At 28.0% G+C, this 18,473-nt stretch overlaps 3 protein-coding genes across 3 annotated transcripts; 2 read left to right on the top strand and 1 right to left on the bottom strand.

The window, feature by feature from the left end:
• Nucleotides 1–2,366: 2,366 nt before the first annotated feature.
• Nucleotides 2,367–3,049, top strand: LOC114189012 (non-specific lipid-transfer protein 1-like). The gene is made up of 2 exons (XM_028077711.1): nucleotides 2,367–2,764; nucleotides 2,874–3,049. The coding sequence occupies exons 1-2, from the start codon at nucleotides 2,376–2,378 to the stop codon at nucleotides 2,881–2,883; spliced, it is 399 nt and encodes a 132-aa protein (XP_027933512.1). The 5' UTR covers nucleotides 2,367–2,375; the 3' UTR covers nucleotides 2,884–3,049.
• A 2,684-nt stretch (nucleotides 3,050–5,733) lies between these two features.
• On the top strand, nucleotides 5,734–6,610 carry LOC114187678 (non-specific lipid-transfer protein 1-like). Its single transcript, XM_028075985.1, has 2 exons — nucleotides 5,734–6,332; nucleotides 6,436–6,610. Exons 1-2 carry the CDS (start codon nucleotides 5,989–5,991, stop codon nucleotides 6,443–6,445), a joined length of 354 nt encoding a protein of 117 aa, XP_027931786.1. The 5' UTR covers nucleotides 5,734–5,988; the 3' UTR covers nucleotides 6,446–6,610.
• A 6,514-nt stretch (nucleotides 6,611–13,124) lies between these two features.
• On the bottom strand, nucleotides 13,125–16,613 carry LOC114186847 (transcription factor RF2b-like). The gene is made up of 4 exons (XM_028074891.1): nucleotides 15,983–16,613; nucleotides 14,817–14,949; nucleotides 14,171–14,255; nucleotides 13,125–14,079 (listed from the first exon to the last, which is right to left on the bottom strand). Exons 1-4 carry the CDS (start codon nucleotides 16,525–16,527, stop codon nucleotides 13,709–13,711), a joined length of 1,134 nt encoding a protein of 377 aa, XP_027930692.1. The 5' UTR covers nucleotides 16,528–16,613; the 3' UTR covers nucleotides 13,125–13,708.
• Between the last annotated feature and the right edge of the window lie 1,860 nt (nucleotides 16,614–18,473).

Genomic DNA, 18,473 nt, shown 5'->3' on the forward strand with positions numbered 1-18,473 from the left:
GACTATACAAGTATTGCTACTTGATGGATTGTTTTTTATTTAATGCCTAGTCATTCTTTTTATTTAAACGCACGAGAAACTACAAATTTATTAATTAGATGGCGGAAACTTTCTTTTTTAATTTCTAATATATTATTTATTTATTTTATTTAATTCCAAAACTTTAGAAAAATCTGCAGTTTATAGTCGATATATTTCTTTTCATGCTTTTAATTACTAAATTTAAAAAAAAAATCAACATTTATCCAATTGTTAACTTGGAAGTTTATTTTAATGAACTAAATTAATTTTTATTGACAGCGTAAAAGAGAATACAAAATATAGTCATAATTATTTTAGTCATTCTCTTTGAAATGCAGAAAAAACTAATATGATGGAAATTAAAAATTAAATTTCAAAATAAAATATTATAAAATAAGTAAAAGTAACTAATTATCATACTTTTAACTCTAGATAATAATATCTTAGACTTAAGTTTATCTTCATGTCTATATTTATATATTTATATTTATAATTGAATTTTATAGTGATAAATTTTGACATTCAAGAAAAATCATTGAAAAAACAGGCAGCACAATAAAATAATATTATAAATATTTTTCAACAAATGTATATATGTCTTTCATGTGGAAAATTATGAAGACACGTGAGCCAACCTAATTGAGTTTTTTTTTTGTCGATAAACTAAATGTTTTTCACTTTCGAAAAAAATGCTCTATTATAGTAAGTACAACAGCATCAAATTACGACTAATTTTACAAGTTATTACAACATAAATTGCCAACTGAAGCTTATAAAACATTCCTCATATCAAACAACACTAGAGAAATTACAAATTTATTAAATTAATTAATGCTGAAAATCTTATATTAACTAATAAGTCAAATTATATTATATAAGAATGATAATTCTTATATTATAAACATATACATATTTTTGTAAGAACAAATTTTATAAGAATAAATTAAGATTAAACTCACTTTTTAATAATTATCAATTTTCAAATTTATCAATTTTATTCTCTATTTTCCCCTCGAAATGAAAAAAAAAAGTTCAACAACCTATTTGGTTACTAATTGCCCATTTTGCAACTGTGATGCAAATTTATCTATTTAATTAAATTGATTGTCTCTTTGGAGTGTAGTAATTTTGGCCAACACTGAACCCTATTATGCAGAAGCTTCCTAGAGAGAATGAATGATGGCATTTCAAACATAAAGGGAAAATAAACTACAAAATTTAGCAACAAATTAATTTAATTGCCATTAAAACAACATTTAGCATCACTACGTGATTACAAGGATTCACCCAATTCTTATATTTCAATTTTTTAGGTAACACGTGACATTTCTGACATTGGTTTCTTCTACGCTAAGCATGACTAAAGAGGAAAACAGATTACATCAGAACCCAGAAAAATAAGCTTCATGTGAAATAAATAGAACTAATTAAGCAATTTCAAATAGATTAAAAAACATCCATAAGCAATTAAAAAATAATTGAATTTCTCTAATCTTATTAATATGGTCGACTCTTCTCATTTATATATTATAAATTAATAATAGATATAAAATCTTTAACACACTCTTTTATATTTAAATATCTATATTTTATACGTGAGATTAAATAATTGTCGACAATAGTAACATTTCCTTTATCATGAGTTTCTCAACTACCATTATATCTTTATTATTATAACTTGATTTGTGATACAAAATCTGTCACTAAAATTTGTGTCTAGAATGTGCTTCAACCTTTTGTGTATTATTAACCTTTGAAACATTCCAATAGAAAGAGAATAGAAAAATAGAAAAATAAAAATAAATGCTTTTCAACAAAGGTGATAGCAAAAGCATAGATGAGAAAATAGACTCCATAATGAAGTTCGACTACTTAGTAAAGGAGACTTCACATCTCCAATACATCAACACATCCAAATCATTTCATACTAACACATGAATTTAAACGTTTACAGTTAAAAATAATAATAATTAGTATTTACATTAATATGTGCAAACTCATATGTAATATATTTTTTGAATTTTACTTTAATGTCATGATAAAGGATGATTTCAGGTTATTTGGAAGTTTTAATCTTTTTTTTTTCACACTAATATTGCATATCTATAATTTATTAAATATTAATTAGCATTACCTTATTTTGGGTATTGTATAATAAGGGAATCCTTCTACTTCACTTCACTTCTTTGAAATTTCTTTAGATATTATTCCACAAATAAATAAATCATGACGCAGAAACACCAAAAGAATCTTTCCCTCTATCTTAAAATTTGTCGCAGCCTTTAGCCACTGCAATATTCTCCATTCTCTCTCTCTCTCTCTCTATATATATAGTAGAAACCCTAGCCAACGTAATGCCCCATTCATCAACACATTTACTGATCAAAAGACAGAAAAGAATGGCAGTGACTAAGGTGGCATTGGTTGCTTCAATGATGGCTTGCATGCTCATAACATGCTCTTATGGTCAAACCTTCTTGACATGTAATCAAATCGCTATTTTGCTGTATCCATGCGTACCTTCTGCAATTTTTGGAGTGAGTGTGCCATCTTTGTGTTGCCAAGGTATAATCGCTCTGAATGCAGCCTACAGGAGTGTGGAAGATCGAAGAAGAGCATGCCAATGCATCAAGGACAGAGCTGCACGCATCAATGGCATTAACTATGACCTTATCAATGAAATTCCTGGAATATGTGGCTCTCGCTGTCCCTTCACGATCTACCCTTCCACTAACTGTTCTGCGTAAGTGCCCTTTACCATTTTTTTTCTTTTCACACTCAGCTTTTCTGTTAACAAATTTCTCTTCAACTACATTTGCTCTAAACTTTATGCTTTTCATGTGATTGTGCAGTGTGCAGTAAGCAAGCAATTATCTGCAAGAGGGTGCAATATTATTGTATGAATAATGAAAAAAAGTTTATATGTGTGTATTTAGATAGAAGGATATAAAGACTATGGATCCAATGAATGTCTTCAAGTATATATATAAATATATAAGCAATACATATATTTCCCTTTAATTTATCATTTTCTGTACAGGATATGAGACTGATTAATTAAAAATATAATTGAATTTGATTTATTTGATAATAATTTAATTGAATCCATCATTATCTATTTTTTTGGATGAATATTAATTGGATTCATTCAGAACAAGAAAATATATCTTTAAAATTTTAGCGGCTTAATGATGAATAATAGGCCTGCAAAGAGGAGTAAAAGAAAATAATAATAATAATAATAATGAGACTGGTTTGACATTTGAAATTTAGTTTCTCCTCGCCTCAATAGATGATGAATCACTTGAAAGTTGAAATTAGCTGTTTAACAGAACAAAGTTATATAAAACAAATTGATAAAATTTAACATTTTTACCACAATTGTGCTCGATCTCTTGGGTTAACATTCTGCCTTGCAAACCATAACTTAAAAGTGTATAATTTCAGTTATTCAATTATTTATATATTATAATTTTACATCATTTCTACTTAATATAGGATCTACAAAATACACACTTATTAAACATGATTGTATTCTTCCATCATAAAATATAATGATTTACACATGATGTTTAAAACTAAGTGGTTTTTTAGTTTTTACATCTATGATGCACCAACATGTCATATTTTAGATAAATTCAAAGAAAATGACTTATTTATCATTTTTTTAATATAATTATTTTTTCATGATTTGAGACATGACACATGGAATTCCCACCTTACCTCCCCCACAACCATCATGCCACCTATGGCACAATATTAAATTGTCTTACATCAGCTGAAACTGTTCAAATGGCAACTAATTAAAGTCTACATTTGAAGAGAAGAAATTATATCATAACATCTAATTGTAACAAGGTAAATAAGTGTGAAGAAGATTGATGATAGAGGAGAAGTCCATTTGTAGAAGAACTTTAGAAAAAAGATTTATAGAAGACTATTTTTGAGAAAAAATATTGGTAAGAATAAATTGTGAGTCTAAGTTCCACATTTACTAGAAATGAGAAAGTAGAGAACTATATAAGAATAAAGACTCGTGAGTTGAGAGTGTTGAACTCAGGTCTTATTGGTGTTGTATCTTCCTAATGAAATTTCTTCGTTAAATCTAACAAGTGGTATCAAAGTCGATGGTTAAAACCGGCTGAGACAGATACTTTTATCTTGGTTTCTTTCCTTTTTTTTTTAATTTTTATTTATGGCAGATGAACAACCAGTGCAAAGTTTTATATACCAGCACTCAAATGAAAATTCTGCTATCTCTTTGGTTTCACTTGTCCTTGATGCCTCCAATTATCACTATTGGAGAAGATCAGTGATTACCATTTTAAGTGCAAAGAACAAAGTAGCCTTTGTTCTTGGGACTGTTAGTTCTGTCAATATATGCTATTGTAATAAAACTGGGCATACTGAAATTAATTTGCTATTGCAAACATGGTTTCCCGACAACAATAAAAATTTCAAGAACCAAAATCCTAAAAAAATATGCACACGATTGATGTTCTCCAACCATTTGTGTATTATTAACTTTTGAAACATTCCAAAGAAAGTAGAAAAATGGAAAAAATATAATAAGGTGATAGCAAAAGCACAGATAAGAAAATTGACTCCATAGTGCAGTTCGACCACTTAGTGAAGGAAACTTCACATCTCCAAAACATCAACATCCAAATCAACCCATATTAACACATGAATTTAAATGTTTTCAATTAAAAAATAACTATTACTTACATTAATATAAACCGATATTTTAGAGCAAATTCTTATTTATAATATATTTTTTGAATTTTACTTTATTGTCACGATGAAGGACTATTTCTAGTTATTTGGAAGATTTATTTTTGTTGGGTTAAATATATTTTTGATCCGTTAACTTTGAGTGAAAATTAGAATTAGTCCATATTCAAAATTTTGGTTCAATTTAGTCTCTCAATTTTAGAACTACTTGAATTTAGTCATTTTAACTAAATTTTGCTAAGTTTATTTAACATTGAACCAAAAATATATCAAATATGGTAAACAATTCAAATGCTATCATGAAAAGCATTTAAAACCTCAAATAAACTTCAAAGAAATTTGTTAAAAGAACCAAATTTACGCAATTCTAAAGTTGAAAGACTAAATTAGACTAAAGTTCTAAAGATGAATTAATTCCAATTTTCACTCAAAGTTAAAAGAGCAAAAACATATTTAACCCTCTTTTCTTTCACATGTCTATATACACTAAAAAAAAAATGCTTCATTAACAACCAATCTTAATGACCAAAAGCTGTTAGTTATTATAACAACCAATTTAGATACCAATTTAAAAAAAAATATTGGTTACTAAAATAGACACTATTATGAATAAAAAATGATAATTGGTTGCTAAATTAATTACTAATTAATTAAAGACTAATTTAAAAATCAATTCTTTCGATAAAGAAAAAACGTGGTAGCTAATGTTTAGTAACCAAATGATTAATAACTTTTGATCACTAAAATTGATCGTTAGTGAGACATTTTCTTGAAGTGATATAATTTATCAAAAATTAATTAATATTTATCTTATTTTGGTTATAGAAAGTTACTATTCAATATTTCAATAATAAGCGAATTGTCGCAAAAATATCACACTGTGATTTTGACACATTAACATTAACAAGACAAGCACATGTGTCTACAACATATATATAGTCTGGCTGGTGTACAACATATATTAACCCTATATCCCTAATCCCTAGCTTTCCAAAGTAATCAACACACGCAACCTCTACTTCACTTCTTTGAAACTTCTCGAGATATTTTTCTCCCATTAAATCATCACGCAGAAACACCAAAACAATCTTTGGCTCTATCTTCAAATTTCTCGCAGCCATTAAAATTTTCCAATCTTCTTCATTCTCTCAATATATAGTACAAACCTAGCTAACACCCCATTAATCAACACAGTCACTCATCAAAAGACAGAAAGCCTGTTGTGAGAAAAGAATGGCAGTGACTAAGGTGGCATTGGTTGCTTCGATGATGGCTTGCATGATGATAACATGCTCTTATGGTGAATCAAGCTTGTCATGTGATCAAGTCACTATTTGGCTGACTCCATGCATACCTTATGGAGTTTTTGGAGGGAATGTGACATCTTTGTGTTGCCAAGGTGTATACTCTTTGAATGCTGCGTACAAGAATGGTGATGATCGAAGAGGAGCATGCCAATGCATTAAGGACAGAGCTGCACTTATCCCTGGCATGAACTATGACCATGTTAATGAAGTTCCTGGAAGATGTGGCACTAAGTGTCCCTTCAAAGTCTACCCTTCTACCAATTGTTCTGCGTAAGTACCCTTCACCATTTTTCTGCTATCAAATTTCTCTTCTTCTCATGGAAAAATATCTGACAGTTACTCTGAACTTTATGTTTTTTATGTGATTGTGCAGTGTGCAGTAAGCAAGCAATTATTGGCGACAGGGTGCAATATTACTGTATGAATATTGAAAAATAATTATGTGTATTTAGATGGAAGGAAATAAAGAGTATAGATTGTGTTTAACAATCCAATGAATGTGTTTTGAGTATATATCAGCAATAAAGATATTTCCCTTTAATTTATCATTTTCTTTACAGGGCTGTGGTGTGAAACTGATTAATTAAAAATATAATTGAATTTGATTTATTTGATAATGATTTAATCGGATCCGTTCGTTAACTATTTTTTTGGATGGATATTCTATTCAATCGTAGAATAATAATAATAATAATAATAATATTAATATTGACAATGGTTTGACAATTAAAATTTCTTTTGTCCTCACCTCAGATAATAGATGATGAATCACTTGAAAGCTGAAATTAGTTGTTTAACAGAATAAAATTATATAAAAAATAGGTTAAATATATTGTTATTCAAAGGAACAAAGGAAAGAAGAGCTTTAAAATTTCAGAACTTTAGTTTTAATGATATCCAAGAGAAGAATAATCACATATAGTAGTGTCATAGTTAGAATTACTGTATGATTGAGTCTAGAAATGTTGTGGACCAAGCTTAATATCTTAATACCATATTAATCACAACAAAGTTAATTAGAAGTATGCTTAGCACAAAAGGAATATTAGACTCTGATAAAATTGTCAAAACTGTCATATTAATTAATTAGAGCTACTAATGGAATCAACTGTGTAAGTCTGCTCAATGAACATTGAATTCAGTATCGAATCAATTGATTACATTAAAACAGTACAATCAATTAATTGCGATAGGAGAACAGTGTTAAGAGCCCAACATCTCCCTGAATTGATTGAACCCAATTCTCATAATTTTGAAAGAACAAAAGAGAGACCAGAGAGTTCTTGGAGGATTCTTGAATGAGCACTAATAAATTTCAACTACTTCATGAAGATTTGTTCAAAGATTGATTGGTGGGATGATGTTCTTGCTTGGCTTAGGATGATCATACAAATTCGACTTGATTTATAGGTATATTCGTTCCTTAGCTTTTATTATTGCTTTACAATTTTGTATCATTGTGTAGGTGATGATGTTCTTGATGCAATTATGTGTAGCATTGCATTAGGAAGCAATTCTTGATAGGATTATCAAGATATTGATATCTTAGGGTTTATAATTATTGAGGAGTACTTGAATTCTTGTAAAACTCTTTGATATAGTGGAAACCTTCTAGCTCGAGTTGTTAAAAGAAGACTGGACGTAGATTCGTGTAGAATGAACCAATATAAAATCCATTGTCTTCTATTTCTTTCCTTATCTTCTTTACAAGCATTCAAGGATTAAAAGGGTCATAAATTGAGCATCACATTAATTCATTTTCTAATTGATAAAAGAAAGTTTAGTTTTCGAAAGTTATTCTTGAACCAAAAAGAAGTAAATTTTTATCACAATCAATTCACCCCTCTTGTTTGTGAGTATTAGTCTCATCTACTTACTTTAACATATATTTAGTCTAAATTTATATGTAAAATTATAGTTTTTCCATATTCCAAATTTTAATATATTTTTGTCTTCAAATTAATAAATGAATATAATTTTTTAATCTAATCACATTAAACTTTTCACTTGTTATGTAGTGTTTTAGAATAACATTTAAGTTATATATACTTTTTCTCTTTGACACATTTTAATTCAAATGTCAACTTAAACATCATCATTTAACACGTAAAAAAAATTATTGTTATTGGATTAAAAAAAATCATATTCATTTTTAAAGTTTATAAATTAAAATTATCAAAATATAAAATATGACGAATTTGAATTTCATGTTTTTAGGGAGTAAAGACATAATTCACCATAAAAAAATTAATAAAATTTAACATCTTTACCATAATTGTGTTTAATTCTCGTGTTAACATTCTGTCGTGAAAACCATAACTTAAAAATGCATAACAGTTTCTAGAATATAATGAATAATCTCAATTATAATCCAAATTGAAATGAAATTTATTTAATATTGTCAAAATACAAATTATATTATTATTATTATCGTTACTAAAGATAAATTGTAAATAATTTTAATATCAATTTTAGTAAATAGACTTGTACTTGATTTATTCTTACATTTTACTTATATATTCTATAAGATATATATTTATTCTTCCACCGTAAAATATAATGAATTACACAATGATGTTATATTTAAAACTAAGTGGCTTTTAAGTTTTTACATTTAGGATTCAAGAACATGTCGTATTTTAGATCAACTTAAAATGGTTGAGACATTCCAATTGTATATTTATATGTAGAGTTTCCGCTATAATGCAATGGAACATGCTTGCATGAAATTTTTGTTAAAAAGACTTTTCAATGTCAAAAAATAAAAAAAATAAAACCTATGATATTAGTGATATATTTTTTTTTATAAAAATGCACTAAAAAAATATAACACGACATCAATAAATTTAAATAATCAATAAATTTAAATAAAAATTAATTGTAAACTTAAAATCCTTAAAAAAATAACTTAATATTTTATTTTATATATTTTTCAATTTTTTATTTATATATTTGTTTTTAAATTAACACTTTAATTTTTAAAAATTTAAACATCTAACAAAATTATAATTCCATTGTCGTTTTTTTAAAGAGATATAAAGTTTGAAAAGGTGTGTTATACTAAAATTTTTTATCAATAACTTTGTAATCAATAAAATAATATTTTTTTTAGAAGATCTCAAAATTTCTAAATAATATCCAAGTACACATAACTGTACACACAAATAATTGACAAGACATATCAAATTGAAATATAAAGACAAACTGTCTAACTTTAAAATTTCTAAATAAGTACAACCATGATGTGCACACATAATTGACAAGATATACTTAATTAAATTTCAAATATATATTTCTTATTAGACTTCGAAGTTTCAAAATTCAACCATTAGGCACACAATTTATAACTTTTTACAGAATGAAGATTCACTTCTTTTATCGACAAAATTAATTCAATTATTATTATAGTTGATTTAATATTTTTTATTGTAATTTATTTTTTATAAAAGTTTATTAAGGTAATTAAGATAATATATAAATATAACTGATTCAATTGTTATATTTATATATTATCCTAATTATTTGAATAAAGTTATACAAATATTTAACACTATAATAAAAAATATTAAATAAAATATTTTATATGTAGTATAATTATTTTATGTGAATAAGTAAATAGAGAATTGAATAATTTTACATTGCTTAAAATTTGATTATCTTTTTTAATAATTTTAAATTAATATAGACTTTTGCTAAATATGTTTTTTATAATATAACTTTTCAATCTAAAGGATGACTTTTAACGTTAATTTATCTAATTCAAAATTATTATTGTATATGTAATAAAACGATTAAATATGTTTTTAATTTTTTATTTTTAGTGAAAATTGTATTTATTTATTTTTTTTAGATTTTGACCTAATTTAATATTTTAATTTTAAAATTCTGTAAATATAGTTACATAATTTAAAGACTAAATTGAATGAAAGCGAAACTAATTTTAATTTTCATATATCTGTGATAAGGTTCCACATATTCCCCAAACAGTCACTGCCTGTGTTATTGACTTGATATATATGCAGTGACAAGCATAATCTTGTAAATTTGTGGGGAATAATTACACTCAGTTGTAGTTGTCTTTGCCCAGAAAATTGAGATGTAATTGACAAGATCATTGATGTTTTGTTTGCAGCAGACATGCATGAAGTTGGAACCAATCACTATAAAAAGTCTGCACCAAACTCCAAAGTTGGAAATTAATCTGAAAAGGTAGCAACAATTCAACAGTGACCTGTGTGGAAAAAAGATAATCAAATCAATTTTCTAAGGACTTTGCTTCTGTGTTTTGTTGACTCAAATCAAAGACATGGATCACAACACGTTGATTCTTCTCTACCATATACCAACCACACATTTTGTGGAATAAAAACCTCATATTCTTCCGGGATTATCGCATCAATTATGCATGACTTTTTCTTTTTATTCATTCTTACACATACAATTTATTTTATCAAAATATCTTCTGTTAAAAAAAAATTATTTGGAGGATAGTAAGATATAAATGCCAATACAAATCAAAATAAAAGGCATAAATTCATTGGTAATGATGGTTTTTTTTTTTTAAATTGATATTTCAATTATGTTCACGTGTCAATTTTCATTTATCATATTTAATATATATGTTAAAATACTATAGAAAAAATATATGATGTCTAATCAAAATTAACAAATGATTAATAAAGCTAGAAAGTTTAACAAATGATTCTAACAAATCATTTTCTTTTCTTTTCTTTTCTCCACATATAAATCACTTTCTACTTAACATATTTTTTTAGGATAACGAAACCAGATTTAAAGTTAAGAGTACGTGTATAATCAGATTCTTGTAGTGATCATAATATCTACTCCTGAAAATCACACTTAAGTGACAAAATTACTGTAGACAGGTTCTATTTACAGTTAATATCTTTACTTTTAAATTAAGTCATCGATTTTTTTTTTCTTAAATGTTAACGGTTTATACTTCCAAAATGTTTCTTTTGTCTATTACACGTTTGTAATCTCCATAGGGATTAATTTTTATGTAACAACATTATCATTAATTTCTTGATTCTCCTCGTTTATATTTAACATTTTTCATGATTGATCATCACTGAAATCATTTTCATCTCGTGTTTTCATTGAGAAATTGAATTTAAGGACTAACTACAATTATAGTATTCGCGACATAAGTTGACACACTTTCAACCGACCAATTTGTTAGAATCCTCACTATCTAACCCTCAAATGAGTTGAGTTAGGAACGATCACTAATTAATTTGTTTAGATTTATTTGTCAATGATTATTATGCTAATAATACTTTATGATTTCTATTTTATTAAAATATTCAAACAATGTAATTATATATATATATATATATATATATATATATATATATATATATATATATATATATATATATATATATATTTCTTTTAATTTTAATTCTTCTTTCTAAATTATTTTTGATGAATCAGTAATAAACTCTATGAACAAAATAGCCCATCAGTTAAAACAATTAGAGTCTTTCTTTCTACACTTCCAAGAATTTCTTCTACTTCTCCAAAAATTTCTAAAATTCTATAAATATCCTTTAATCATTTGAGCGAAACCACGAAAATCACAATCCTAAAATTGTTTTCATATGTCGACTTTCAATAAAAGATACTTCTGAAATTCAACATCCAATTAAAATTTTAGACTTTCAAATGTGAAAAAAAAAAAAAATATATATATATATATATATATACTTGAAGATTTATTTTTATATTTTTAAATTCAAATTTATTTTAATATAATTTATTAAAAATTTAATAAAAATAAAAATAAAAAATAATTTAAAAAACTTTATATTTAATATATATATATATATGTGTATTTTTTTCTTTTATTTTTTTTAATTTAAAGTTTGATTATTTTAAAGAAATTAATTATTAAATTAAAACAAAATAAATTTTTCATTTTTCGTTTTTTTATTTAAAGTTTAATAATATTTTAGTTTTATTTATTTTTTTACTTATATTTCTTTTTCACTATATTAAATAAAAATAAAATTATATATATAGATATTAATATTTTATTTTATTTTTCAAATATATATTAAGAAATATGAAAACATAAAAAATAAGTAAAATAATAAACTAAAAAAAACATTTAAAATTGAGAAAACATACACTTTAAATAAAACTAAAAATATTTAAAACAGAATTAATATTTTGACTTCCGAAAATCGGAAAGTCGACTTTTAGTAATATATTTTAAATTTCGAAAATTAACTTCCGGTAATATATTTTAAATTTTGAAAGTCATCTTCCAGTAATATATTTTTACTTTCAAAAGTCGATTTTCCGTAATATATTTTGATTTCCAAAAGTCGATTTCCTGTAATATATTTTGACTTTCGAAAGTTGACATCTGAAAGTACTTTTAGTAATTTTGGAAGTATTGTTTGGTCAAAAGATATTTTTGAGATTTAAAAAAATTTTGGAGGTGTAAAAAAAAATTTTGGAGGTGCATGAATAAAGAACCAAACAATTAAAGCTAAAATGGGCCACGCCTATAAAAATTGGCAGGCCGGTACCTACCCACAACAATAATAGAGTCCATCACTTAAGATTTTTATTGTGTCATGCATGACCCCTATAATATATTACTAACTTTTTCAGATGAGGGTAAAAAGGGACTTCAATAATCCAGGTAAATTTGGGTTCAGGTAGCAGTGCAGGTTAAATAGAGTTGGGTATTGGTCACCTAAGAAAAGACAGCTGCTAAAAACACAAATATGCCTTTATCTTTTCAGTGTTTTTGGGACCGACCAAACAGATTTGAAATTTAATGTATTATAAGACAAAAAGTAGATGGGAAACTAGAAAGAGAGTTAAAAGGTTAGGAAGTGACAGAGAGAACGACGAGGACGGGCGATTGTCGTTCTTATCCCTAAAACTTACGACAAATGACAGGAGCTGTTACCAATGCCAAAATCAAAATACGTGGTGGAGGACATTTCAAACCTTATCTCCAAATTCATCATTGATGCAGTCCCCCACCAGAGTCACCTATTATAAAATATCAATCAGATACAGTTAGCTAAGATATTCTAGCTGTTATTCATAAATACCTGAGAAACTGAGAAACATAATAATACACAAGTCCAGTCTCCAAAACTCTAGTGTACACAACTATTTCAATATATCTAGAACTACAATAATAAGACACATTTATGGACTGAACAGAATCCATCTTACACATCCTTTCCTTGGTTTTGATTCATCTTACAATCCTTGAAATGGAACACAACAACAAATCACGATCACGTTGAATAATGATACAAATGACTGGAAGGGGTAGGTCAAGATTCTTCCCCCTCGTAAGATACCATGAGAATGACCTTTCATTCCCAGTGATCTAAAACCCACAAACACCAAAATGCCACGCTTCAAGAAGATGACTGCGTGGGTGAAATCTTGCGACAAAACCCCAGGGCTGCTTTCCCTTTTTGGGGAGCATCCCTAAGAATAAACAATTAATAATTAATCCTTGATCTGAAAGGAATATTTAATGGAACAGAGCACCTTCATTAGATGACTGCACGTCAACACTATAGACAATTGAAGAGAAGGGAATGATGCCATGGACAAGTCAGCAGGTCAAGCAATTTACGTCAAATTCAAAACGTGGTACTACTATCATTTGCTGATATTGAGGGGCCTTCAGATTTCACAAAGGATGATCCTTTGCTACTAATGTCAAGTCCCTGCAAACGACCAAGCTGGTCGTTTTGCAATATATCTGAGATTTGGTGAGAATGTGTTTGTTGCAGCTGATGAGCTGGCATGCTAGATTGGGAGATACCATATGGAGGCAACTGCATGTTCTGGTGACTAGAAGGACCTGAATGTGGTGGGATTGAAAAGAAATTTGACCCTGCAAATGGCATCTGGTGCATTCCCATATTGAAAGACTCAGAGTGGTTGTTCAATACCTCGCCAGTAGCCATCTTGAGCCTCTCAACTTCCTTCATCAATGCATCATTAAGAGCTACAACAAAACAGAGGTAAATTAGCATATAATTATGTAAAATATATGTATGATGTTGTATCAAAAGGAAGTGATTGACTAAGACAGTTACCATCACGAAGTTGTGCCTGTTGCTCCATGGCTTGCAGACGGAGCTTAAGCTCGGTATTTTCACTACTCAGACCAGTTGTATCCCTCTATAAGTAACCAAGAAACGGTATAAGGGTATAAGTCGTACTCTTATTCAGCCACAAGTTTAGGCATGAGGAAGCAAGTCAACTAAATGTGAAGTAAAAAAAAAAAAAAAAAACTCAAAGTGTACCAGGAATTACTAAGGTAATTTGTAAAATTAAATCCCAAACCTATGATTTAAAAAAGTAGAGGAATTTGTGAAAAGAAAGACAAAGCTGTATCTAATCACCTATGTCAAATTCTTGTCATTAAAATAGTACCAACAAAAATATTTATCCTGTTATATTTTAAGTGCATTTTTTGAGAACACAGTGAACAGATATGCGCATTGCTCACATAAGGTCGAATCAATTTTTGCAGTTAATAAGGTAATATAATAAGAATCATAACAAGAGAAAAAACAAGAAACTGCAGTAGCAGGCTAGGTCAGCCAACTTCTTACATATTTCTGGAAAAGAAAAATATGAAGCCAATAAAATGCAGAGCCAATAAACATTATCGCCTCTGTTTCTTTGAAGGGAGGATGACAAATACTTAGTACATATAGATGTAAATAAAAAACAAACCTGGTACAATGTGAGTTGGGCAGAAAGTGTTGTTGCCTCGGTTTGGAGGGTCTGAACTTTGCGCTCTAGTTCTTGTATATAGCGCGCCTTTCTTTCCTTTGAACGCGCAGCAGATTGCCGATTAGCTAGTATTCTATACACAACAACAATACTTATTGAGAATAACAAAACAAATGCATGGCAACTACCAAAATACAGGTACTGAAGATAAATGAAACTAGAAAGCAGTATCTCTGGCATAACGCTCACTCACTCGCATTCGCAGTCTCCCTCCCATCCCTATTTTAAACGCTCAACTGTTAGAAATCACAATGACACAGCCGTTATATATTTATTATATCAAAATAATTTAGACTATAAAGGAAGAAGATTCATAATTGTCATAATGGTCTCTCTGCACATTTAGAAATTTTAACATACCAATTCATAAAACCATTATAATTAGATTTAACATAATTTGCAGTCAAAATGAGAGAATAGTCTTAATGACAGATCATTTTTTAAGTAGCAATCAGCAATTACAATTACAATTACATTGCGATTATATTGCGGACTTCGAACCCTCCAAGACTGAATGCACCACACCAGTCATACTTTCTACCGATAACACAGGGTGAAATATTTGCCCTGACTATTCAGAAATCAATCACATCCCACTATGTCAGTCATCCCATTACAAAACCCATGAAAAAACCCATGAAAAGTATTTTATATAATTTAATGATTCAGAATGCCATGTAACTACAATGTAACTACAATCTATACACGCAGAGTTATGAAGAGTTATGAAACAAACAAAGAAATACAAATATACAAATGTATGGTCAACCATAGCAAGATTCTCCTTCTACTTGTATTTCTACTTATATTTTAAGAGTCTCGCATCATCTAATTACATCTAAAAACAACTCTAATTTTCTAATTTTCTAATTTTCAAGGTTAGAAAGATATTAGAATCAAAGAATATGTCTTTGTTTGGTGAGTAAAAGAGTAAAGTAAACTCTCTTAGAGCAACGCGAAATTCAAATTATGAAATTAATTATTTAAATAGGAAACTGATATCGACGGCAACGGCAACCACGGATACACGGATAGATGAGAGGAAAACTATAAACATTTCCCAGAAAACAAATTCCGAAAAAAATTGGAGGAAGATGATAAAAGACCTCTTGGCACGCTTTGGATCAATGTTCCAAAGTTCAGCTAGTTTATCGGGAGGCATTGCTTTCTTTGCTTCCATGATCTCTCCGAACATGTTAGTCGACGAAGAACCGTCGACGGAGCTACTGTGCCGGTGTCTCGGCCGCTCTTCATCTCTCGGACTCTTCTCGCTGTCATGGTGTCCGTTAGTACCGTTTCCATAACCACTCTGATCCGATCCGTTTCCACGGCCGGCGCCGTTAGTGCTGCTGCCGAGCTTTTCAACGTCAATGTAGGTGGAGAAGAGGTCGTCTTCGGATCCGATCTCCTCTAGGCTCGCCGTCGAGGATCCGCCGTTGAACGGATCCGACGGCGAGAGGTCCATCATGTCATCCGGAAGCCGGTAACTGACTTCCGAGAGTGCTCTCCGGTGGTGCGAGTGGGACTCACCGGAGCCGGCGACAGGAGCAGCGGAAGCACCGGCGCCGCGAAAGAACAACGAAGAAGACGGCGTTAGTGATGTGGCATTGGGATTAGGGTTTGAAGGTGAATCTTGCGTCTGTGTGGCCATTCTCTTCTGAGTTCTGTTATTTTCCGATCGATGCTCTGTTTCTAACACAATAACGCGCAATCTCTCGTCTTTCTTCTTCCCCACGTTGCCAACACATAAAATATTAAAGATTCTTAAAAGAAAAATAAAACTATATTATTTAATATTGTTTATAAAATAACAAAAATTCCTGTTTAGCATAGTATATATTATGCGGATTTATTATTTTTCCTCTCTAGTTTTTTTGCAAAAAAACTCTTATGGCATTGCAAAAAATAAAAAAAAAAATTTGTAAATTATGAAACGAAATGTTTATTATTATAAAATCGACTTATTATGTACATGTAATAGTTAGCTAATAATATTAGATGTGTTCATTTCTCCACTACATTTTAATTAAATTATGATTATTTTAATGAAAAATGTTTAAAGTAATTAGATATAATAAATTATTTAAATTTAAGAAAAAATTAACGAAATTTAATCTGAGGAAAATATTAACTTAACAGAAATTGTATAAAAGAATAAATAATTTAAAATTTTAAAATGAAATATTTTTACACAATAACAATACCATTATATTTTCACACAAAAAAAATGCAATAATTGTCTTTATCTTACAAAATATGAACTCAGAGAGTGTTAATATAATATTTATTCTAAAAAGTATTTTAATATTTTCAAGATTTAATATAAAAATATAAGTTTCTAATATGAGAAAATAAAATAATTTTAACTATAAATTTTAAAAACTTATCATTAAAACAGAAATTGCATAACCTTTTCATCTTTGTAATGCAAATTTTAAACTTCCTTATATAATTAGCTACAGATTAAAAATATTGACATCTCAGTATAATTTATGAAAAATGAAAAAAAAAAACTAAAAATTAAACATATTTTATAATTTTTCTTACTATTTCGTAAACGTTTAACGATCTATCGTGAAACATACCCTATTTGAAAACATTTTTCACGTTATTCTTGCGGTGTGAATCGCTTGAAAATGAATGAATATGATGAAGAAAAATTCTATTGTAAATCCAAACATTACTTAATTCACTTCTTAATTGGTAATAAAGGTTATTATCGTGTACACCATTTTCAAAAAGCATGTAGCTTCACATGCAAATAATGTGATTCAATTGATAAAGATTGATATGTTGCTATACAGCGAATAATTATTAGGGGAGTGGCTCATATTTGTACGCAATAATTTCATATTCAAATAGTCTAATTAATTAAAACCTAATTTACTTTATTTTGCAAATACATTCACTTGGTTACTTAACATCTGTTTCCTAGTATAACGTGCAATAAACATTTTATTTGTACAGTTGGCCTTTTGACTTTAAGAAATGTTTAAAAAATTTATGATAGTATAGATGATGTGAAAGATTGAATTTAAAATGAATATATATATAAGAAGAGTACTATAAAGTTAATTAAGTTAATTGAGGTATAATTAGAATATGTCTTTTGAATTTACCTCGGTTTTTAGAAAATTGAGATCTTATATATTTATATAAGAATCCTCATTGATGTTATTAAGTCTTTTTTAGCTTAGTATCTAAAGTCACGTGGAATCATAGTTCTTTTCCAATAATTTTTTATCCATGTAAGATGTTAAAAACTGTTCAATGATGAATTAGAATTGAGGATCATAAAAGAATTTATTAGGAATGCTCATAACACATGAAATATTGGACTTAATGTGTGAGATCAAACAAACTTTAACTTCCAGTATAGTAAAGACAAGTTTTCCACAAAAAAAAAAAAAATGGAACTTGTTTCATTATTTTTTTTAAGGTTGAAAGATTTGTGTCATCAAGTATCTATTATCATTAACTTGAGTATTTGATAAATCAAATTATTTACATCTTAGATAATTCTTAATTCCATTAAAATCTTTTGGTTGAAAAATTATGACTTATTTATATTAAAAGAAAAACTTCACAACATACTTA

Source organism: Vigna unguiculata, chromosome 6, assembly GCF_004118075.2.
Source record: "Vigna unguiculata cultivar IT97K-499-35 chromosome 6, ASM411807v1, whole genome shotgun sequence".
In the NCBI taxonomy this organism is placed as follows: Eukaryota; Viridiplantae; Streptophyta; class Magnoliopsida; order Fabales; family Fabaceae; genus Vigna; species Vigna unguiculata.

Excerpts from the sequence above, each read along its gene's own strand:
- LOC114189012 (XM_028077711.1), top strand. The coding sequence starts at position 2,376 with ATGCCCCATTCATCAACACATTTACTGATCAAAAGACAGAAAAGAATG.
- LOC114187678 (XM_028075985.1), top strand. The coding sequence starts at position 5,989 with ATGGCAGTGACTAAGGTGGCATTGGTTGCTTCGATGATGGCTTGCATG.
- LOC114186847 (XM_028074891.1), bottom strand. The coding sequence starts at position 16,527 with ATGGCCACACAGACGCAAGATTCACCTTCAAACCCTAATCCCAATGCC. Across the intron at positions 14,256-14,816 it reads CCCAACTCACATTGTACCAG|AGGGATACAACTGGTCTGAG; the intron begins GTTTGTTTTTTA and ends GGTTACTTATAG. Across the intron at positions 14,080-14,170 it reads ACAGGCACAACTTCGTGATG|CTCTTAATGATGCATTGATG; the intron begins GTAACTGTCTTA and ends GTTTTGTTGTAG.